Source organism: Sorghum bicolor, chromosome 1 (genome assembly GCF_000003195.3).
Source record: "Sorghum bicolor cultivar BTx623 chromosome 1, Sorghum_bicolor_NCBIv3, whole genome shotgun sequence".
Lineage (NCBI taxonomy): Eukaryota > Viridiplantae > Streptophyta > Magnoliopsida > Poales > Poaceae > Sorghum > Sorghum bicolor.
In genome coordinates this window covers 56461031-56485254 of record NC_012870.2, presented here as the reverse complement: position 1 = coordinate 56485254, position 24224 = coordinate 56461031, and the positions used below count along the sequence as shown (strand labels likewise).

The following is a 24224-nucleotide window of genomic DNA, read 5'->3' as shown; positions in this document are numbered from 1 at the left end:
TAGACTGCCGACTAGCTTTCGTCGACAGTGGCGCGCCAGGTAGGGGGTGTGCGTGCAACTTTTCCGGCGAACAAGATGGTTACGATCCCAGCTTCCGCGACCGTGCCCGAAGGCCTCACGTTCACCGTCGGCCAGATCACGTGGACGACGTGCAGCGGCGGCTTCGCGACCACGGTTCCGAAAGAGATCCAGATCCAATCTGAGATCACGCCGTCTCCGACCACACGCATGACGGCACCAACCGCCCGACCACCGTTCCCACTCTACAAGGGAAAGGAGATCGACTGCTCGGACCTCCTCCAAGCGCTCGATCGCGCTGACACCAAACTACTCGAAGTCTCCCAACTAATAGATGGAGTTCTGCGCCGGCCCGACCAAGCTGCTCGATCGGATTTTTCGAAATCCCGCCGGCCAACTCGTGTCGCCACACACGAACGGCTGGGAACGTCCCTGACGATAACCTCAACCCCCTCAGGACGATCCGTCGAGCTCAAAAATGAAGACTATCCTCGCGGCCTGAACAACTCGGCCTCTGTTTACTCACAGCATGTCCAATCCGTTTTCAGCAAGGCGGGTTGGTCGCCGACAAGGAACAATCGTCACCATGTCAACATGGTGACAATCCGAGAGCTACGGGACGGCCAGGTTTCCAGCACCAACTCAAGCACCGGCTCCGTCCCCACCGAGGTCATAAACACCGAAGACGAGGGCTACGACCTGGATTTTCCTTCACACCCTCCGGGTTTCGACCGATTCCCGATATTCCCCCCCCCCCCCGGCGAGGGGATATTGTGTTCAATGTCAGCGCCGACGAACCGGCTGTTGACGGAGAAACAGATGACCAGAGGCAACTCCGCGAACAGCGTAACGCCGATCGCGCCCGACGGCGTGCGGACGAGCAACAACAGATGCCACCAAGTAACCTCAACGATGCCTTTGACATGGTCGGGGACCAGCCAGTCTACAAAACGCCAAGCGCCAACGTGGCTGTCGCCATGGCCAACCTGGATCGGCTTCCTGACACCCCCGAATGCCAGGGAGTCCGGACCAGCATCCGAGCACACCTGATCGCCGCAATGGGACAGACAGCCACTCTGCTCAAGAGAGTCCAGGACGTCTCTTATACGGAAGCCGCCTCCGACCAGACTAATCGTAGCCAGGTCTCACCCAGCAGGCGTCACCGCAGCCGCTCCCCCGACAACCGTCGAGGGGACTCGCGGCGCGACGATGGTGGTCGGGACGCCGATGGCCGCCGCAAGCAAATTCTTCTTCATGGCATACGCGGCCAAGAAGAAGATCAACACAGGGATCTCCGCCACAACATCCCTCCCAAAGATGCCCGGGACCGCATCAACAGGCGCGCCGCAGAGAGAGCAGTCCACGAAAACCTGCGCCGCATCGAGTACGATGCGACCCACGGTCCTCCGGGCCTAAGACAGTTCTCCTCACACCTCCGCCAGGTCGTGTGGCCCCGCAATTTCAAGCTCGAAAAACTTAAAAAATACGACGGCAAGGAAAATCCAGAGAACTGGATCACTCTCTATGAAATCGCCGTCCGATCAGCGGCAGGAGATGAGCACGTCATGGCTAACTACTTCCCCGTAGTCCTCGACCAGGCTGGTCATCAGTGGCTTCTCGGCTTGCCCGAGGACTCCTTCGACTCTTGGGAAGAGCTACGCCAGGCTTTCATCGACAACTTCATCGCCACATGCGAGCAGCCCGGAAACAAGTACGACCTTGAAAGGATAAGAGACAGGAAGAATGAACCTCTGCGCGATTACATCCGACGGTTCTCGGATATGCGCCTCAAAATCCCGAAGATTTCTCATGACGAGGCCATATCAGCCTTTATCAAGGGCTTGCGTTTCCATGAAGCGCTGAGGAACAAGCTGTTGCGTAAGCGCCCATCAACGGTAGCAGAGCTCCTCGCCACGGCTAAAAATTACGCCGATGCTGATGACGCAGAAAAACTAATCCGAGACGATGCGAGAGGCCCCGACCAGCCTTCCCGGCGAGATGACGGTCGTGGTCGCTACGACAACAGAAATCACCGCCGCTCTGACAACCGCGATCACCGAGAGGGTTGGGATCGGCGGCGCGACAGCCGCGACGACTTCAGAGGAAAGCGCCCTCGCGAATACGACCACGAAGTAAATACGGTCAAACGTCCCAATGGACGACGGGACTACCAAGACGACTACAACAAAACGTTGAAGGGACCGTGCCAGCTACACCCAAAGTCTAACCATACCATGGAAGAGTGCCGCGTCCTCAAAAGTATCTATACACGGCGGGCCGCCCAAGAGGACTCCGCCAAGAAAAATAACAAGCGCGACGGGCACGACCACGAAGATGAGGATGAGGACCAAGACAGGGACCCCCGACACCAATACGTCAGCCCCACCGACGTGGTCCACTCCATTTTCGGGGGCAAGGTCTCCACTGAGTCCAAGCGAGAAAGAAAGCTGTTAAAGAGAGCCTGCCTCAACATAGACAGCACGGACGGGCTGATCGCAGATCCGAAATTTCCCGCGTGGTCCCACAGGGAGATCTCGTTCAGCAGGAAGGACCAGTGGGCCGCTATCCCAGAGCCGGGTCGTTTCCCACTGATTCTTGATCCCTGCATCAATAGCATTAGATTCGAGCGCGTGCTCGTGGACGGGGGAAGCTCCATCGACATCCTCTTCCGCAACAGCCTGCCCGCCCTCAAGATATCACCGGCACAACTAAAACCTTACGACGCCCAATTCTGGGGGGTTTTGCCAGGTCAAAGTTCGGTGCCCCTCAGACAGATAACATTGCCTGTCCAATTCGGCACACCCGATCACTTCCGGACGGAGTTCATCAACTTCGTAGTCGCGGATTTCGACGGGACCTATCACGCCATACTGGGCCGCCCATCGCTGACAAAGTTCATGGCAGTCCCGCACTACTCATACCTAGTCCTTAAGATGCCCACGGAGAAGGGTGTCCTAACCGTCAGAGGCAACGTCTACACCGCGTACACCTGCGAAGAAGAAAGCTTCAAGATCACCGAGGCAATCGACCTCTCAATCCGCATGGCGGAAACAGCAAACCAAGCCGCACAGCTGCCTCCCGACCAGCTCCGATTACCTGAGCAGGAGACAGCCAGAAAGAACTCAAAATCCAAGGAATACAAAGAAGTGCAGCTGGTCGAAGGCAACCCCAAGAAGACAGCCCTCATCGGGGCTAACCTGGATCCAAAATAGGAAGACGCGCTCGTCAGGTTTCTAAGGGACAACGTGAGCGTTTTCGCATGGAAACCCGCAGACATGCCCGGTGTCCCACGAAACCTGATCGAGCACTCCTTAAATGTCTCGAAGACCGCAAGACCAATCAAGCAAAAACTGCGACGGTTCGCTCGTGACAAAAAGGAGGCTATTAGGACAGAAATAACACGGCTTCTAGCAGCCGGATTCATAAAAGAAGTGTATCACCCCGATTGGCTCGCCAATCCGGTTCTTGTACGCAAAAAGAATAATGAATGGAGAATGTGCGTTGATTACACCGATCTCAACAAACACTGTCCTAAAGATCCTTTTGGTCTTCCTCGCATCGACGAGGTGGTCGACTCAACGGCCGGATGCGAACTACTCTCCTTTCTAGATTGCTACTCTGGTTATCACCAGATCTCGCTAAAGGAAGAAGATCAGATCAAAACATCCTTCATCACACCCTTCGGCGCATACTGCTACACTACCATGTCTTTCGGACTTAAAAACGCCGGGGCCACTTATCAAAGGGCCATCCAGCAATGCCTCCACGACGAGATTCGCGATGACCTCGTCGAGGCCTATGTGGACGACGTGGTCGTAAAAACAAGGGACGCGAGCACCCTAATCGACAACTTAGACCGAACCTTCAAGGCACTCAATAAGTACAAGTGGAAGCTCAACCCCAAGAAATGCATTTTCGGCGTTCCTTCCGGTCTACTGCTCGGCAACGTCGTCAGTCGCGACGGCATACGACCAAACCCTTCAAAAGTCAAAGCCGTACTCGACATGCGACCACCGAAGAACGTCAAGGATATTCAGAAGCTAACCGGATGCATGGCCGCCCTCAGTCGTTTCATCTCAAGGCTGGGAGAAAAAGGCCTCCCCTTCTTCAAACTGTTGAAAGCGTCAGAAAAATTTTCTTGGACAGAGGAAGCCGACGCTGCGTTCACTCAGCTTAAGACCTTCCTCACTTCACCACCTGTCCTCACAGCGCCTCAGCCCAATGAAGACCTACTCCTTTACATTGCTGCAACCGACAGGGTTGTTTCCACGGCAATAGTGGTCGAGCGAGATGAACCAGGTCACGTCTTCAAGGTCCAGAGACCCGTTTACTTCATAAGCGAAGTCTTAAACGAGTCCAAGGCCAGGTACCCACAAATACAGAAGCTTATATACGCCATCCTGATAACGTCAAGAAAGCTGAAGCACTACTTCGATGGCCATCGAGTCCTGGTGACAACCAGTTTCCCTCTCGGGGACATCCTGCGCAATAAAGACGCCAATGGCAGAATCGTGAAATGGGCAATGGAATTATGTCCATTTTCCCTGGAGTTCCAGAGTCGCACCACTGTCAAGTCTCAAGCCCTGGTCGATTTCATTGCCGAATGGACGGATCTCAACGAGCCTTCCGTTCCCGATGTCTCAGACCACTGGTCAATGTTCTTTCACGGGTCCTTGAACATCAACGGTGCAGGCGCTGGGATATTGTTCGTATCACCCAACAAGGACAAACTCCGTTACGTCCTTCGGATCCTTTTTCCGGCGTCAAACAACGTCGCCGAATACGAAGCATGCTTGCATGGCATACGACTAGCCGTTGAACTGGGGGTCAAGCGCCTCTATGTCTATGGCGACTCCGCTTTGGTCATCAACCAGCTCAACAAGGAGTGGGACGCAACCTTCGAGAAGATGGATCTCTACTGCAAAGAAATTCGCAAATGGGAAACCAACTTCTATGGCATAGAGTACATCCACGTGGTCCGGGATAAGAACCAAGCAGCAGATGCGTTGTCAAAGTTAGGCTCATCTCGGGCCCAAATCCCGCGGGGTATTTTCGTCCAGGACATCCATGAGCCGAGCGTAAGCTCCCCCCTGGTCGACAAGCAACCCACCGAGGCAATGCTCATAGATGACGCCACTCCGACAACCGGCGGGCGTGACTGGCGTACCCCGTTCATCAAATACATATCAGACGGGACAGGCTTTCAGGACAAAACAGAGAACGAGCGCCTCATCCGACGATCAAAGAACTACATCCTGGTCGACGGAAAACTCATGCGGAAAAACGCAAGCTCCGAAGTACTGCTCAAGTGCATACCCCAAGATGATGGTATCAAGCTCTTGGAGGACATACACGCTGGATCCTGCGGCAATCACGCCGCATCTAGAACGCTGGTCGGAAAGGCTTTCCGAGCAGGTTTTTATTGGCCAACCGCGGTCGGCGACGCAGAAAAACTGGTTCGGCATTGCGAAGGATGTCAGTTTTTCGCTAAGAGGACCCACGTACCTGCCCATGAAATTCAAACCATCCCGTCGTCTTGGCCCTTTGCTTGCTGGGGGCTTGACATGATCGGACCATTTAAACCAGCCCCGGGCAATTTCAAGTTTGTCTTCGTGTTAATTGACAAGTTCTCCAAGTGGATTGAATACATGCCCCTGGTCAAGGCAACCTCCGAGAAGGCTGTGGAGTTCCTCAATCAAATCATACACAGATTCGGCATCCCGAACAGCATAATCACCGACTTGGGCACTCAGTTTACTGGCACCACTTTTTGGGATTTCTGCGATGACAGAGGCATAGTCATAAAATATGTGTCAGTGGCACATCCACGTGCCAACGGTCAAGTCGAACGTGCTAACGGAATGATCGTTGACGCCCTAAAGAAAAGGCTGTACACCGAAAACGACAGAGCACCCGGTCGATGGATGAAAGAATTGCCGGCAGTGGTCTGGGGCCTCCGAACTCCGACCAGTCGAAACACAGGGGTGTCTCCCTACTTCATGGTATACGGTGCAGAGGCGGTCCTGCCGTCTGACATATACTTCGGATCCCCTAGAATCGAGCACTTCGACCAGGCGACCGCCGACAACGCCAGAGAACTCGAAATCAATTGCATGGAGGAAAAGCGTTTAGTTTCATGTCTCCGAACAGCAAAATATCTCGCGGCAGTCAGGCGATACTACAACAGGAACGTCAAGGACCGTTCCTTCGTGGTCGGCGATCTGGTGCTTCGATGGAAAACAAGCCAGGAGGGAATGCACAAGCTATCCACTCCCTGGAAAGGACCCTTCGTGGTGACCGAGGTCACACGACCTACGTCCTACAGATTGGCATACCCAGACGGAACACGAGTGCCTAACTCTTGGCACATCGACAAACTGCGACGTTTCTATCCATAAAGTTTTAATGACTTTCTTTTGTAAGTATCTTATAATTTTTGATAATGAAATTCTCTATTTTTTGCCTATACCTTGTCACACACAGCACTCGGCAAAACTCCTGCAATGGATGCTCTTAGCGACAACCAAGACAAATACGGTGACACGTCACTCAGATATTTTTACAGCGCTCAGAACAACAGTCATGACAAAAAGTAAACTTTATTACAAACTTTACATACAAAGTTTACAATAAATACCCTGACGGGCAGACACTAGTCTATTCCTACAGACTACTTTATTGGCCTAGCTGCTCGGGCTGATCACCCGCCTGGCCCTGCTGCCCGGACGAAGGGGTCGGGGCCACCGGCGCCTGGCTGGTCGAGACCGCAGGCGTCGACCGCCCATCTCCCGCAACGGACGCGCTCGACAACTCCCTGGCCGACCTATCTGAACTCGGCTGGTCTGGAGGAGTGGCCGTTCCGCACAGATTGATGTCGCCGATCACTGTCGACGACAAGTCCAGCAGACTACCCCGAAGCTCGTCCGCGTCCTGCGGGCCGACTTCCTTCGGGTACCCCTTCTCCAGCCTGCTCAAGTCGACCAGGGGGTAGTGGGCGCGCACCATGCTGAGGACGTGCGCGCCGGCAAACTCCCCGGCGTCCTTCACAAACTGCTGGAGCCAGTCCCACGCCCGTTGCGCCTTCTCGACCGGGGTCAACTGCGGCGCGCGGGGCTGGCTCTCCGGGAGCTCGGGACTGATCAGGTCTAGGACCGGGGACACTCCTTTCCAGATCCTGCAACAGTTGACCTTCCAGGAGTCCCGGTCCTTGGTCAGATCGTCCAGGTGCTTTTTGGCGTTCACCTTGAGCACTGCAAACGAAACGAAGCGTTATTTTCGGCATAAAAAAGGGGCAGGCAGTAACCAACAAGGCGGCAACCATTACCAGATAGCTCCCGGTCTTTTCGACCCAATTCCTCTCCTGCTCGCCGCCCGGACTCCAGCGCACCGGCGAGCTGTTGGCTGAGCTGCTCCTTCTCTTGTCGGAGGCTCGCCACCTCCTCCTCCAAGTCTGCGTGAATCCTAAACTGGTCAGCAAAGCAAACTATACAAGTACGCGAAGCTGCTCGGAGCGTGTGACTAACCTTCTTGCAGCCGGTACTGGTCGGCCAAACGACGAGCGAGGTCGAGACGACGCTCCTTTTCGGCACTCATCTCGACCACCTTCTCCCCGACCTCCGCCCGCAACCGGTCCACCTCCGCGGCAAGGGCCTTGTTCTCGGCCATGACGCCTTCTATCTGGTCAAAGCACCATTTCCGGTACTTCGCCGTTTTCATTGCGTCCTACAAAGCAAGCATATAACGACCATGCAAGACAAGGCAAAAGAATGTGCAGCAGTACAAAAAGCCGCTTACCTTGACTTCGTCGACGAGGCGCTTGGCCGCGCGCTCCACCCTGGCGGCCTCTTCGGTCTCGGCGAGCTCCTCATGCCCGATAAAGTGATCCCCGCGTTAGCGCCACACATACACGTGTTGGCGGCCATCACGGGGACGGCCCTCGATCTCTTCCACCTCATCATCGGAGGCCGCCCGGGTTTCCTCCTCCTGTGCTGCGTCACCCCCGGTGGTGGTCCCAGGTATTACTGGCCCTTGGACCAGACCTGGGGAGCCCGCAGCCGAAGAGGCTCCTGCTCGGGGCGGCGTGGGGACTTCACTCCCCCGGCAGGAGGAGCGGTCGGAGATCTTCCCTTCTCTGAGGAGTCAGTTGGGGGAGCCTCTCCAGCCCTGGTCGGGCTGCTTGTCGTAGTTGGTGCCGCGCTCGGGAGCCCCTCGGTGCTCCCAGGCGCGACTGCAGCTGTTGGCTGCTCTGTGGTCTGGGGGGCCGCATCCCCAGAACCGCGGGCAGGCTCGCCCGTTCCCTGGCTGACAGTTTGGCCGGGGTCGACATCCGATGCCGCACTACAGGAACAAAAGTCAAATTTCAAAAAAAAAATCAAAGAGGAGTCCAAAAATACGTAAGTCGAACACTTACAGGTCTGATCGACGGTGGGTGGCGGTGAACCTCCTCCTCGCCCGGCCAGTCGGCACCTGCGCCCCCGTCTCGACAACTTGCGGTGCAGGGGCGTCGCTGGCCACTCGATCAGTAGCGGCCGGCGCATTATCTGGGCGACCCCGGGGCCGTCGGACCAACGACGGCGCAGCCTCCTCGTCGTCGTCGTCGTCGTCAACGATCCACACGAGCCGACGACGCTTCGGTGCTTGGTTGCTCTCCGCCGGAAGATCCGTCGGCAGCTCCGGTGTCGGCAAAGGATCTGCTGGCAATGGCCTCTTCCCCGCTACCCTCTCCTCGGAGGTCGGGATGGGGCGGGCTTGGTCCTCTTCACTGCTGGTGTAATGAGTACACCGAGCAGCGTCCTCCTCTGGCGGGTCTTCTCCCGCAGGATTTTCCATCCCCGGTGCCAGTGATACATACACTGTGCACCGGTCGACATCGCCGATCTGCAAAAGCAACAGAGATGAGTCAACTGCAGACGATATACGAATGCTAAAACAGAATCTGCTACATACCTTTGGTGCTGGTCGTCCTAACTTGAAGGCTTGCACCCGATCACTGCCACGGATGAAGCCCCCATCCGCGAAGTTAAACAGCTCGTTCAACAGCTGTTGTACCTCCGCTTTCTCCAAGATCTCCGACCGCATCCTGGTCGGGTCTGCGCTTCCGGCATACTCGTACGCCGAGTGCACCCTCTTCTGGCAGGGCATCACCCGGCGGCAAATGAAGTTGCCGACCACGCCAAGCCCGTCCAGGCGCGACCAGTCGATCAGCTTCATGAGATCCGCCACTGGACCGTCGAACTCCGGGCGGTCGGTCCAGCTCGTCCTCTTCTCAGGAATGTATCCCACGTCGCAGAACGTGGAGCTGCCCGGTTCCTCCCTGATGTAGAACCACTTCCTGTACCATTCGGTCAAGGAAGTGTTCCATGGGCAGTGCAGGTAGCGATTCTTCATTCCATCACGAAGGTTGAGGTATACTCCACCTGCAACCTTGGAGCCTCCAACTGCTCCCTTCTTCCTCAAGCAGAAAAGATACCGGAAAAGATCGAAGTGCGGCTCTATGCCAACATAGGCCTCGCACAGGTGGATAAAGGTGGAAATGAGGAGAATTGAGTTCGGGTGCAGATTGCAAATCCCGATCTCATAATACAAAAGAAGACCTTGAAGAAAAGGATGAACAGGAACACCAAAACCCCTCTTAATGAAATCTTCAAATACGACGATCTCACCGGCACGAGGGTCGGGGTAGCTCTCCCCCTCCGGTGCCCTCCAGCCGCCGAGCTCCGGGCCGTGCAGAAGCCCCATATCGACGAGGTCACCAAGAGATTTTGTGGTGCTGCGAGACTTCTTCCACTCCTTGGCCATCAGTTCGGCCCTCTTCCTGGAGTCGCTCTTCGCCATTAGAGGTGCGAATGTGGGCTTGAGTTAGGAAGATGCAGGAGATTGGAGAAGATGAGAGCGGAAGGTTTGAAGGCAATGGCAGGGTAAGCGGTACAGGCGGACCTATTAGGCTCTTATAAGCCCGCAACTCCACCTCTCCCACTTCCTGTATTCTCGGGAAGTGGGCAGGCCATGCGGCGGACGCGGCGTTTCGGTTTACAATGATTTTAGACAATTAATGCGGCGGATTTTTCGTACAAATTGATGGTTTCCTTTTCTCAAACCATGCAAAGGCGGTTGCACAAGTTGCCAGGCGCAACTTTTCATGCATCCGTCTGACACCCCGTCAGGAGGCCTCGTCACGTCAATTTTAACTGGGAAGATCTTTTCAAAAAAACAAGAAGACACATACGCCAGAAAGTCAACAATCCGGGGACTGCACCGACCATCGGGCATTCGACGCTCGGGGACTGGTCGCCCAGTCTATCAGCTCGGAACTTCAAGGACTGCGCCGACCACCGAGCACTCGACGCTCGGGGACTGGTCGTCCAGTCTATCAGCTCGGAACTTCAAGGACTGCGCCGACCACCGAGCACTCGACGCTCGGGGACTGGTCGTCCAGTCTATCAGCTCGGAACTTCAAGGACTGCGCCGACCACCGAGCACTCGACGCTCGGGGACTGGTCGTCCAGTCTATCAGCTGGAAGCTTTAAAGGACTGCACCGACCACCGAGCACTCGACGCCCGGGGACTGGTCGCCCAGTCTATCAGCTAGACGCTTTAAAAAACTGCACCGACCACCGAGCACTCGATGCTCGGGGACTGGTCGTACAGTACAGCGACACAGAATTCTAAAAAGCACTTGGTGCTTGGTGACTGGTCGATTAATCTATTCAATTGCAGTCAGACTGGTAAATTCCACTGTTTAGACCTTGCTACAAGGTTCATACTTTCGCCTTCCAGCAAGCTCGGGGACTACATCGGTACGATGCATCTGGCGATGCATCTCAGTTACAGAATTTCTTTGAGGACTTTTGTTTTGACCCTGGCACCACGTGCCTGCGTCACCTACTACCAGGCTCGGGGACTAAGTGGGCACACTTCACCTTGCGGTGAATATGCTTGCTTTTTGAAAGACTATACTTTTCAGAAAAGTAAAGTGGGCACACTTCACCAAGAAAGAAATCTTTTTTAATTTAGAGCACCATGCATTCTTCAAACAACCTGCTTCTTCGATGTCAATGTTGATCAACTGTTTTTTGAGTTGGTCAAAATACTGTTGCAACTGTTTGGACGACTTTCCTGCTTATTGAAGACGTCAAGCCTCACTGATCGAAGAAGCTCAAGACGGCGTGCTACATCACAATACATGGTGCTCGGGGACTAGCTGTGGGGGGATAGACCCCTATACCCTTACGGCTAGACTTGGGCCAGGAGGCTTGGCCCATTACGAGACGAGTTCAAGGCTTGATCCGACAACCTGGAGTTCCGCGCAAGGAAACAAGATGTGGAGATCAAGCAGGATTCTGGTCGGTTAGAATAGGAATTGATATCGAATTATTCATGGCAATTGTAACCGACTAGGATTAGTTTCCAGATCTGTAACCCTGCCCTCCAGACTATATAAGGAGGGGCAAGGGACCCCCCTAGGACACATCATATTCTCTCAACACAAATCAATACACCAGACGCAGGACGTAGGTATTACGCCAACTCGGCGGCCGAACCTGGATAAAAAGCTTGTCCGTGTCTTGCGTCACCATCGAGTTCGTAGTTTGCGCACCGTCTACCGATAAACTACTACCGTGGGTATACCCCAAGGTAGACTGCCGACTAGCTTTCGTCGACAGTCACCGGACGCTCCAGCCTACGTCCGGTGCTCATCGGACTAAAACCCAGGGAGCACTGCAAAACGCGCGGACACCAGACTCAGAACACCGGACGCTCCAGCCTGCGTCCGGGGCCTGGCGTCTAGTGCCTTACCCTAGCTGAGCCAGGCACTGACTACACCGGACGCTCGGACTCAGCGTCCGGTGCTCCAGAAGCCAGCGTCTGGTGAGAAACACTCCCGCGACTTGTCCAAAGATCCCACCGGCGCAATAGAAAATATGCACTTCATTTTCTCGAAAAGCGTCGAATCGAGGAACCCATCATCTCTCTACCCTTCAAACTCCACCTCCTTCTCAAAGTGTGCCAACACCACAAAGTGTGTACCAACAAGTGCACGTGTGTTAGCATTTTCACAATCATTTTCTTCGAAGGAGTTAAGTTAGCTCACTAGGTTCTAAATGCATGCACATGAACAATGACACCTAGTGGCACTTGATAACCGCTTAGCTAAAGAATTCCCCTCTTTATAGTACGGCTATCTATCCTAAATGTGATCACACCTTCTATGGTGTCTTGATCACCAAAACCAAAACCCTAAGCAATACCTTTGCCTTGATCTCCATAGGGTTTTGTTTTTCTCTTTCTTCTTTTCCAAGTTGAGCACTTGATCATCTTGTGGTCATCACCATGATCATCTCCTGCTCCATCACTTGGCATGTACCAACCTTATTAAGTCTACACACACTTAGTATAGATGTTAGTACTAGGGTTTCATCAATTATCCAAAACCAAACTATGGCTTTCAGGTGCTACCGAAGAGGCTCGTGCTTTTCAAGAGAAGGCCCGTGCTGCCTGGGCACATCAAAAAGGGCTCCTTAACAAAGAGACCAACCTCTTGAAGCACATGCAGTTTTGTCAGGGACATGCCAAGACACTGGGGGCCAGACTCGAGCAACTAGAAGAGTGCCGAGAAGACTTGAGAGCTCGGATAGAGAAAGTCAAACAACTGGAGGACCCTGTGTGTGAAGGCATCAAAGTCATCCTGGAGCATTCCTTCCCTGGGGAAACCTGACATCACCCCATAGCTAGGCCACGTTTGTAGTGGCTCTATAGGAGCTTTATTTCATAGTATTACTCATTCGCTTTAGACTCCAATGTTTGGGTCCTTTTTTTAGCAGTTTGTTTCCACTGGTTGAACCTTAGTTAAATAAATTGGGCAATGCTTGATGCATGCCCCTATTATAATTAATACAGTCTTGAGTGAACAGGTTATACCCGCCAAATAAATCAGTACGTGGATGCACGTACATGTTCTCTTTCCGCCGGATCGATCAGCGTACGAGTTTTTTTATTCGTTGCCCACATAGGTTACAATATGCCGATGATACCTTGATCATAGTACAAGGAGGCGATTCACAAGCAAAATGGCTAAAAGAAATTCTTACAGTCTTTGAGTTTACTATAGGTTTAAGTATTAACTTCTCAAAATCAACTTTTGTTCCTATAGCCATGAACGATTTTGAGAGTCAAAGAATTGCAAGCATTTTGAATTGTTAGCCTATTTTCCACAGACTTATTTGGGTCTTCCTCTATCTGTCAGTTCCATTCCATGATCAATTCAGTCCAAAATCCTTAATGTAATTGACTCAAGAATTGACACTTTATGCATGGGACTACAAGCGGGGGAGACTAACCTTAACTAATTCAGTACTCTCTGCTCTACGAGTACACATGATGTCATGCTTCAAACTATCAAAATGGCTTATTCAAGAGATAGACAAAAGACGAAGAGCTTTCTTCTCGAAGGGACAGAAAAACACTTCAGGGGCAAATTGTATGATTGCTTGGGAAAACGTTTGTACTCCAAAGCATGAAGGAGGGTTAGGTGTCAAAAATTTAGAACAACAAAACACCAGCCTCCTTCTAAAATTTATCCCGACCAAAAAAAGGATAGGAGATAAAATCAATAAGACTATTTTGGTGTGGAGACAACTGATGCATTTGATTGACCCCTATAGAGCAATGACAATAGTTACAGTAGGAAAGGGGAACAACACTGCTTTTTGGCTTGATAGTTGGTTTAACAAAAAGCCCTTATCTTGCCAATACCCTCACTTATTCTCACATGTTGTAAACAAAAATGTCACTGTTCTAGACTGCAGAACAGATTTGGGATGGAAAATCTGTACAAGACCCTTAACTTCTCAAAGAGCGTAACATGAACTTTTTCAGCTACTAAATCAACTAAACGGCTTTCAGCTAATAGATCTTGAAGATGCAAGAGAGTTGAGATTTGGACCAACTAAGAAATTCATGGTCAGACCAACTTACTTTATGCTAACCTTTGGAGGAGTCATTTGCCCAGTAGCACAAGATATTTGGTTGTCCTTAGCTCCTAAGAAATGTAATATCTTTGCTTGGCAAGCAGCAAAAGGAAGATTGAAGACAAGAAATATCCTAGCAAAGAAAAATATTATAGAAAATTCCTTATGCCCTTATGGTTGTAATGAAGAGGAGAATATAGAACATTTGCTTTGCAGATGTCCATATGCAACTCAAGTATGGACAGCCTTAGGCTTCGCACTAAATTAGCAAACAAACATGGCACAAGCTCTATTGGCTGCAGAACATAATCATTTGGGACAAGCTGATACTGAAGTTGTAATTGTTTTAATTGCAATAGCCTGGAATATTTGGTTGGCAAGAAACATAAAAATATTTGACAATGTTATAATACCTTGCTCAGCAATCAAAGAGAATATTGTGCAAACTTTACATCTATGGAAACACAGAACAAGAAAGGAACCAAGGAGTTTGGCTATCGAAGCATGGACACATATTTGGGAACAACCCACTGCAAGAACAAGAGGGCCATCAATTTGAGATTTCAAAGTTACTCTAGACATTGTCAACTCAATTCAAGTTTTTAGTTCTGCATGTTCTTTCTCTTGTACTTTGTAGCTCTTTCTTCTGCTTTTGTTCTTCTCTCCTTTTGTATTTTCTCTTTTTTCTCTCCGACATGTGGCTTTGCACCATTTGTACAGTTTGCATTGCTTTTAATACAAATTAGGTAGGGGCCTCCCCTCCCGACTACTTCCTTAAAAAAAAGAGAATGCTGACGCCTTTTTTTTTCTAATCTACTATGGATGCCCACCAATTGAACCAAACACTACAGCTATTGAACCATCTTTCATAACTGATAATTTATCAGAGCAAAATCACTGAGACACTGGAGGTTCCCTAGTCATAGACACATGAGTAAAAAAATATATAGTTTGTTAATTTATATAAGAAACACAAGTTCACACATATGTATTCATGTGTATCAATTTTTCTTTTATAACATTCACGTGTTTTAGTTGACTTGCATTGCAAGAGTGCAACCAGTGCTGGTGCCATGATCCTTTCACAAGAAACTTATCCACCAGTTCTAGTAATAATAAACAACAAAAAAACCAGCGCTGGTGCCGTGCTCCATCCTCAAGAAATTAATCCAGTTCTAATAAACGACAAAGAGCAGGATTGTCAACCCAGTGGCGTATACATACAAGAGAATGAGCGGCCCTATGACTACAAGAATTAATCACAGTAGTACCCACAACAACCGGCTATATTATATTTCACTTAGATTCCAAGTCAAAATTTTAAAATTTGGATCAAGCTTATAGAAATGTGCAAACATTTAGAATATTTTTAAATTAATTCATTGAATTTCTTCTGCAATAATTTTCATATGAAATTTATTTGAATGTGCATTTCTTCCGTACGTCATCCCTTTCTTCCAAATTCATTTGAACTCATGAATGTCAAATTAGCTCGCTCGTGGCAGTAAGGTAAAGAGTCTGAAATCCTTGTTGCCACGTCACCGCGAATGATCATGTTTTCACATAATCATCAAAATCAGAGGTTGCCTAGCTAGGAACGCGCCATTATTTCCTTACACGCACATGGACATGTTAATGGGTAAAAACCCTTACCCATTTGATTTGTGCATTCGGGTATGGTTTTGTGCCACCAGAACCCATAAACCTGTAGAATTGCTTAAATCCTAAGGTCTTGTTTGAATATAGTCAGATTCACATCCATCCAAATATGTTAGAGTGAATTGGAGTCGAACTTGAATTAAATTTTGTCACAGCACATATGGTTTGAGGTGAATTCAGTAACATCCAAACAAGGCTTAAATGTGGCTATAATCAAAGCCATCCCTTAACCTAATATACTTGAAAACATGGTCCAATTACCACACATATATAGTGTCATATAAGAACGAGCGACATATAAATATATTTTGTTACATGAGTTACATATTTGTAGTTCTATTATTTGCTCATATCTTCATAGTTTAATGCACGTGTTATATTTTTTCTCGGGTACTGAGATACTGTGGGCACCCACGGATCATGGGTATGACTACGAGCACAAAATTGCATCCGCATATGGGTATGGGTTTCTTCGTACAAAATTTTCTGATATGTATAGACGGTTGGGTGGTACCTATCATGAACCAATCCGTTGACATCCCTACCCACTAGCCATGGGATCATTTCAGTTTTTTTTTTTGCATATTTGTATTATTTTTCTAATTAAAATAGTCGTCAAATATGTGTCCAGAAATAGGCAGTGACAAATGGCTATAGAGTGCTCTTGAGGTCTCGGTCATCTGAATGAGCGCGCCCTTCCTCTGTTCTAGGTGGAAATGCGGATCACTGATGATGATATATATGAAACACAGATTCACTTGCATTCGCGTGTATGAGCTGCCTTCCTAAAGTCTATATAGCTGCTAGTATATTATGCAAAGATTGCAACCACTGCTCATGCATGCCGTGCTCCGTTGACAAGAGATTAATATATCCAAAGTCCTAAGCAACTCGCTATGAGCATGATTTGTCAACCCAATGGCCGTCTATGACTATGAGAATCCGCTAATGTACTGTAGCATGTCGAAAGGCAGAAGCAGTAGCTAGCAAATTCAGTGGACCCAAATGGAGGCGCAGCAGCAGCGCCTGACGACGACCCTCGTTCTCCTGCTTGCCGCCGTGCTCTTCGTCTCCGCCAGCGCGCCGTCGTCGTCGTCGGAGGCGCACGAGGCCACGCCCGGCGGCCTCCACCCGGTCATACTGCTCCCGGGCTACTTCTGCGGCCAGCTGGACGCGCGGCTCACCGACGAGTACAAGCCTCCGACGCCCGGCTGCGGCGTGCCCAAACAGGGGCGCCGCTGGTTCCGGCTGTGGGAGAACTTCACGGCGCTGCAGGAGGACCCCGCGCTCCTGCCGTGCTACGAGGACCAGCTCCGGCTCGTGTATGACCACGCCGCCGGTGACTACCGCAATTTGCCCGGCGTCGAGACCCGTGTCGTGTCCTTCGGCACCACCCGCAGCTTCTTCTTCGACGATCCCGCCAAAAAGTAACCAACTAAGCATATATATATGCGTGTATCAGCGCGTTGTATATATGTATATATATGTATATACGTATCATGTCGAATTTTACACGAGATACGTTGGTGAAATAATGTTTTGTCTCGTACGCCATATCCTTACTTTGTTATTATATTATTACTAGGTAGCGTGCCCGTGCGTTGCTACGGGTTAGTAAACAATATATACTAAAAATACACAGATCGCACAATAAGTATATATTTCTGTAAAATTTAAGTATCAATATTAAAATAACATTAAATACAAACCACAAAGTTTTATGAAATTAACATCGTCATGGAGAGCAGCCATCGCAGACTCACAAACTCTACTTAATAGATTAGGTGATGCATCAGTAATGTCAATCATGCCACTTTGATCTATACATATACTGAAGTAATCATCTACATATATATAATAAAATGGTATGAACCTTGTCATCGACATCATACAAGCATAAGAAAATAAAATTAGTAGAAGGAAAAAAAACTGAATCGATACATGTGTTATCATTATCGATCATCATGTGTGAGCTGTCTCGATGTAGCAAATCACTATCTTCACAGGCATCAATGTTTTCCATGGTTGATTCAACTCCAACTGGTCTATATATACATCACTATATATTAAATAAACTTAAAAATGGAAATATTGTATTCATAAAAAAGGATTACATGATGATATCGTTCACGACATTTTAAATTTTTTCCAATCTGTTCTTGATGATACTTTTCTCTAAGTTTTTTTTCATCCCTTTCCTCTTCGAGTCATCAATGCATGCCGTGTTTTTTTCTCTTTCCTTTTTATGATGTACACGTTCATCAAGTTATGCTCATGAATTTGATGTTGATTGGCCATCTCTTTGAAAATAAGTTGAAAATAACTTATTGACCACAAATAAGTTGGAAGCATCTATGGACATCAGTATAAACAATTACCACCATTGATGGTGTTTGTCAAGTCTTCAAATGGTGTACGACATTCACTATCTTGCATAGGTTCCATTATAATCAAACTGAACACATAATTAAAATTTAAGTATGAATATTAAAGAACATGATAATTATTTATACACACAATTAAACTGAACACACAATTAATATTAAAGATACATGTGGTTCCTCTCTATTACCGGTCGCATTTGAAGTCACAAATGAGAGGACATTTAAGTATCAATATCAATATTAATTGTGGTTCCCCTCTATCACTGGTCGTATTTGTTCACACATAAATAGATCAAAATATAAAATGTCTAATGCAATGGTGTCAAAAGAAAACTCGGCTAACTGATAAATAAAGGAACACATGTATCTTTCATCTATTAATGAATACAAGCTAATTTATCATGATAGAACTTGGGATGCATCAAGGTAACAAATCTTTTACTCAGAAAATGATGGACTGTGAATATCAAACTAAGGACACTGTGCACTATCAGTTTAGAAACAAACTAATTTCGCCTGCGAGCTTGCAGTAGTAGCATTCAGGCTCAGTATTTGCAGGTGTTGTCCTAAAATAACATTGAAAGCAACTTGACTGTCCTAAATACGCTGAAAATATCATGAATAAACCAGGAAGCATCATATGGTGAAAATAACATGAATAGCAACTTGACTGTCCTAAAATACAAACCATCGTGTTGCTCACTGCAGACAGGAAAATTCAGGTTCAGATCAATAAGAAATTGCAGGTGTTGTCACAACACTTTCTATCCAGCATTCAGAAGCGCATGATTCACACACAAAATAGGAGCAATAATCTAGTAGTAACAAGTCAATACCAATTTTAAACTGCTGCATCCTCTCCGGCATGAGAACCAAGTAACAAAGCATAGATTTTTCCGAACAAATATGCAGAGACACAGAAAAGGAGAGGGGAGCAAGGGAAGGACATTGACCAGTTCCAAAGGCCGGTGTAAGAGACTATGGCGTTGTGTGCAGCTTGGCGAGGTCGTCCAGAGGCGGTTCCTTAGCCTACATGAATTGACAAACATAGGCCATCACAAATTAGAAAAAGACCAATAACTGAACCTGAAATGTGCGGCGGTTCCTTAGCAATCTCCCAATGAAAAACCTTTTACTCAGAAATATGGAGTTATGGACACACAGAAATTGTGAAGCAACAGTGACGCAACCTCCAGAAAAAAGAACAATCGTTTGAAGCAAGACATGTGTACCGAAGAATTTCTGAAAATATCATGAACAAAACAAGAAGCAGCATATGTTGAAAATAACATGAATATGACTGTCCTAAAATACAAGCCATCGTGTTGCTCACTGCAGACAGAAAAATTCAGGTTCAGATCAATAAGAAATTGCAGGTGCTATCACAACACTTTCTATCCAGCATTCAGAAGCGCATGATTCACACACAAAACAGGAGCAATAATCTAGTAGTAACAAGTCAATACCAATTTTAAACTACTGCATCCTCTCCGGCATGAGAACCAAGTAACAAAGCATAGATTTTTCTGAACAAATATGCAGAGACACGGGAAAGGAGAGGGGAGCAAAGGAAGGACATTGACCAGTTCCAAAGGCCGGTGTAAGAGACTATGGCTTGCCTGCAGCTCAGCGAGGTCGTCCAGAGGCGGTTCCTTAGCCTACATGAATTGAGAAACATATGCCATCACAAATTAGAAAAAGACCAATCACTGAACCTGAAATGTGCGGCGGTTCCTTAGCAGTCTCCCATGAAAAACCTTTTACTCAGAAATATAGAGTTATGGACACACAGAAATTGTGAAGCAATAGTGACGCAACCTCCGGACAGAAGAACAATCGTTTGAAGCAAGACATGTGTACCGAAGAATTTCTGAAAATATCATGAATAAACCACGAAGCACCATATGGTGAAAATAACATGAATATGACTGTCCTAAAATACAAGTCATCGTGTTGCTCACTGTAGACAGAAAAATTCAGGTTCAGATCAATAAGAAATTGCAGGTGCTGTCACAACACTTTCTATCCAGCATTCAGAAGCACATGATTCACACATAAAACAGGAGCAATAATCTAGTAGTAACAAGTCAATACCAATTTAAAACTACTGCATCCTCTCCGGCATGAGAACCAAGTAACAAAGCATAGATTTTCTGAACAAATATGCAGTGACAAAGGAAAGGAGAGGGAGCAAGGGAAGGACATTGACCAGCATAGATTTTCTTTTGAGCCTAGTTAATCCATGATTGGACAATAATTACCAAATACAAACAAAAGTTCTATAGTAGCCAAATCCAAAAAAAAATTTGGATCTAAACAAAGCCTAAGTCTATGCTTGGATTCTCATCCGGAACAAAATTCTGACGGCTTATAACCTAGCGCCAAGAGGTTGGCATCATCAAAGTTGCTGCACACTCTGCAGCGGTCAGATGAAACTGGATCCCACATGTGCTTACATTGCCCCTTTGCTCATGCTGTGTGGAACCAGGTCCTCACCTGGGAGCATTTCGACAGCCAACAGCTAATGAACTCCTCAAGTATAAATTAATTCCGTAACAATTGCTGGAGACTGGTGCTGCGCACAACTTACGTTTTGCCTTTCCTTTCCCACCCTGTGTGATGCATCCACGCTCAACTGCTAGGCAGCATCTGGGGCTGTGTGTTTGAGATTGTTGTTGCTTAACTCTTGTACATAACTAAACTCCCTTTTTCATTTGTGCTAAAGAAAAAAATCAACAACCGCCGATTCATATACCAAACATGAATGAATTCAACCTCAGGGACTACCGAGAAAAAACTTATACAGCAAGCCACGATTCAGATACCAAACGTGAAGTCAGCCAGAGGTCCCCTCCGGCCAGCCCAGGTTAACCCCCCACCTACCCCACGCCATCGCCCCGCCCCCAACTCCCTGCTCTCCGGGGAGTGGGTAACAAACCCAAGTCGGCTCCATCAGCGCGGAAGATCACGGCATATCCCTCTCTTCGTCCCGCGGTAAAGGTGTAAGGCTCCGATCTAGGGTTCCCTTCGTCGTTCTAGGTACTCGATTATTTCCTCCTGGCGTGTGGTTGGGATTGAGAGGAAGATGGCGACGGCGGGAGAGACTTACTGATAGTGGAAACTTGCGACTTGACTGGGGTAGAAGAACGCCCTTGCTGTCGCTTCCTGCCTTTTTGCGGACGGAGCTGTCGCGGACGCGCGGACGTCGCTCCAGGACAGAGCTGTCGCGGACGGTGCGTACGACGCTCGAGGACGGCGCTCACGAGGAGGTCGCGGGCGGCGCTCGACGACGGCGCTCAACGGAGCTGTCGCGGATGGTGCGGACGGCGCTCGCGCGGACGGCAGCGAACGCGGGCGGCGTTCGAGGACGGGGCTCGCGCGGACGGATGAGCGGGGCCTCTGCGCCGAGGAGCCGGATCCGGGAGTGGGCGATGCGGAGGATACGGGACCGGGGCGCCGCGGAGGATGAGGGGGGGCTCTGCGTCGAGGATCTGAGCGGGGCGCCGAGGAGCCGGAAGTGGGAGGGGGCGCCGCGAAGGATGGAAGGGGAGCGGGGCGCGAGGATTGAGCGATTTTGTTTCCTTTTTCGGGCGGAAGAGAGAGCCGGGCGGGATGACATCGCCGGAGGCAGGACGAAAGCGAGAGGGGAGAATGTCGCACTAAAAGTTTGTCCATCTTTTAGTCTTTTTAGTTGTATATAGGATTAGGAACACCTGCATGGAGAGGCTCGTGGAGGCACTGGAAGGCGTGGGCTACAGAGAGGGAGCCAACCTGTTCGGCGCCCCGTACGACTTCCGATACGCGCCGGCGGCGCCCGGCGTGGCGTCCATGGCGTTCGCCGACTTCAGCTCGAACCTGAGGCTGCTGGTGGAGCGCGCGAGCGTGAGGAACGGGGACAAGCCGGTCATCCTCGTGACCCACAGCTTCGGCGGCCTCTTCGCCACGGAGTTCCTCAACCGGAGCCCGCTGCCATGGCGCAGGAGGTACGTCAAGCACTTGGTCATGCTCTGCCATGGCGTCGGCGGCTCCGCGTTGACCCTGCAGGTCCTCGCCTCCGCCTCCAGCACGGCCGGCACCAGCCCGGCACCGACGACGACGCTGCTGGGCACCGTGCTGTCGTTCGGGAACAGGAGCTTCGGCAGCACGCTCTCCCGGCTGCCGTCCCCGGAGGTGTACGGCGACACGCCCCTGGTGATCACGCGAGGCAAGAACTACTCTGCACAGAACATGCCGGAGTTCCTTGCCGCGATAGGCTTCGCCGGCGACGAGGTCGAGAGGTACCGAACGAGGACGCTGCCGGTGACGCTGAATTTCAGGGCGCCACTCGTGCCGGTGACGTCTATCAATGGCGTTGGTGTGCCGACGGTCCACAGGTTGATCTACTGGGATGGCAACTTCAGTGCCAAGCCTCAGGTGGTGAACGGTGATGGGGATGGGATTGTCAGCTTGGACACCGTGCTGGCTCTGCAAACTTTCGTCGGGGATGACCCGGATCAACGTTACTTCAAGTCCGTTTTGATCCCCAACATGACGCACACCGGTATGATCTCAGATGATGTTGCGCTCAGCCGCGTGGTTAAAGAAATTCTGGAAGCAAACCAAGCCACTTCTTCATAGGCCACATCATGTGCTCCAATTTGCTTCAAGTTAACATACAGCTTGTTTTTTTTTCCATTGTGAAAACTTGCAAATATGTATGTGTGTTGCAACGAAATCTAATATATTTTGGAAATATACTTACTATTGTCGGATGTGATTTGCTTTAACTCATATGAGTATGGATATGAATCCAAGTCACATATAGGATACGGATGATGTAATGACACATTTGATCGTATCGGATTTGGATTAGGCTTGTTGAAATGTTGAGGAGGGACCTCATATGAGCTTTAAAAATAATGGAAGAGGAAATGTTCACTCTTTAATAATGGTAACGAATGTGTTTTGTGCATTCCATGGCTTAGAGGTTTATACACAATAATTGCATCTTATATTCTAATATGTCATGAAATCAGACATCATACTGTGAAATCGGATTTAGGTTAGAAATGTGTGGAGAATAAGTGTGAATGGAGAGAGAAGTGTGGTGAGATTGACTTAAAGAAAACTATGAATCATCTTTCATGTTTCTTTATCTCGGACAAGTGCTAATTTGTTTAGATTAGAAATAAAAAGAGACATCATTCATAAAACCAACGATTCATATTATATTTATTTTATCTATCCTCATAGAATTATAAAAAGGAGCTATAACTTGAGGAAAACATAATAAGGCGGAGATGTGTTTTGTTTTTATTAAACTTTTCTTACCTTAGTTGAGAAGTTTTTTATCTCTATAATCTCTACAATTAGTAGTATTAATGGGAAGTGTCGAGGGTATCGGTAAGGGGTACCCTCAGCGATGTGCGTTGTGAGATTGCCTATACGAAGGTTGGGACCCCCAATTCGACGCCTTAATCTTACTTACGCACCGCCAACGACGGTCGCAGCCTCGAATACGGAAATAGCGTCGAGCGAATCGGTCAGGGCTCGAGCAACGACTACCGTCGAAGACGGAAGCGGGCTCGAGCGAACCGAGAGACATCGAGCGACAGGACACTGTCCGCCGCCTGACGCGCGCACGCGGGCGGGAGCATTAAATGCATCTGACGTTTCCCACCTAACACCCGGGTCACGGAAGGCGTGATAGGGAACAAGCTTCCGTCCCATCGTTCTTTTTGCAGCCTTCCCGCCGAACGACCCAGGGCGTGTCAGGACGCAGGAAACGAGGATGGAACGTCTAATCGGGACCCCCTCGAGACACCCAAGGTCAGCGCTCCGGATATCGGCATATTACGCGGCGCCCGACCCTCGACCAAACAAGGTCCCCTCCCAGGGACAAGTCGGGCGTCGACTGACAACACCATCCCTGCTCCGCCGGATCCGCCACCATACCGTACAAGCGTGCGACCTCAGAACCAGCACGAGGCGGCTGGCAGGGCAGAACACAGGAGCACGCGCAATCATCACCAAGCTAACAAGATGGGACGGCTCGAGGCCATGCCGTACGGAAGCCTCGAGTAGGTCAGCGCTCCATGCAGCTATCGATCCCTATTATAACATCTATACATGTACCCTGTGTTCCTCCTTGGAGCTATAAAAGGAGGGACTCAGGAATAGAAGGGAGACAGAACACCAGACCATACTCATAGATAGT

At 49.3% G+C, this 24224-nt stretch overlaps 2 protein-coding genes across 3 annotated transcripts; one reads left to right on the top strand and one right to left on the bottom strand.

Moving 5' to 3' along the window:
• Window positions 16571-22764, top strand: LOC8055147 (lecithin-cholesterol acyltransferase-like 1). Its single transcript, XM_002467405.2, has 2 exons — window positions 16571-17071; window positions 21736-22764. The coding sequence occupies exons 1-2, from the start codon at window positions 16650-16652 to the stop codon at window positions 22643-22645; spliced, it is 1332 nt and encodes a 443-aa protein (XP_002467450.1). The 5' UTR covers window positions 16571-16649; the 3' UTR covers window positions 22646-22764.
• On the bottom strand, window positions 17441-21745 carry LOC110431740 (anther-specific proline-rich protein APG-like). 2 transcript variants are annotated; one of them, XM_021451217.1, is made up of 3 exons: window positions 21138-21745; window positions 19612-19686; window positions 17441-19057 (listed from the first exon to the last, which is right to left on the bottom strand). In XM_021451217.1, exons 1-3 carry the CDS (start codon window positions 21701-21703, stop codon window positions 18844-18846), a joined length of 855 nt encoding a protein of 284 aa, XP_021306892.1. In that variant the 5' UTR covers window positions 21704-21745; the 3' UTR covers window positions 17441-18843. The 2 variants fall into 2 exon arrangements, with proteins under 2 accessions (XP_021306892.1, XP_021306894.1); XM_021451219.1 differs by having other exon boundaries at window positions 19648-19686.

Excerpts from the sequence above, each read along its gene's own strand:
- LOC110431740 (XM_021451217.1), bottom strand. The coding sequence starts at position 21,703 with ATGGACAAACTTTTAGTGCGACATTCTCCCCTCTCGCTTTCGTCCTGC. Across the intron at positions 19,687-21,137 it reads GTCGCAAGTTTCCACTATCA|GCTAAGGAACCGCCTCTGGA; the intron begins GTAAGTCTCTCC and ends CAATTCATGTAG. Across the intron at positions 19,058-19,611 it reads TACACCGGCCTTTGGAACTG|GCTAAGGAACCGCCTCTGGA; the intron begins GTCAATGTCCTT and ends CAATTCATGTAG.
- LOC8055147 (XM_002467405.2), top strand. The coding sequence starts at position 16,650 with ATGGAGGCGCAGCAGCAGCGCCTGACGACGACCCTCGTTCTCCTGCTT. Across the intron at positions 17,072-21,735 it reads TTCGACGATCCCGCCAAAAA|GAACACCTGCATGGAGAGGC; the intron begins GTAACCAACTAA and ends ATATAGGATTAG.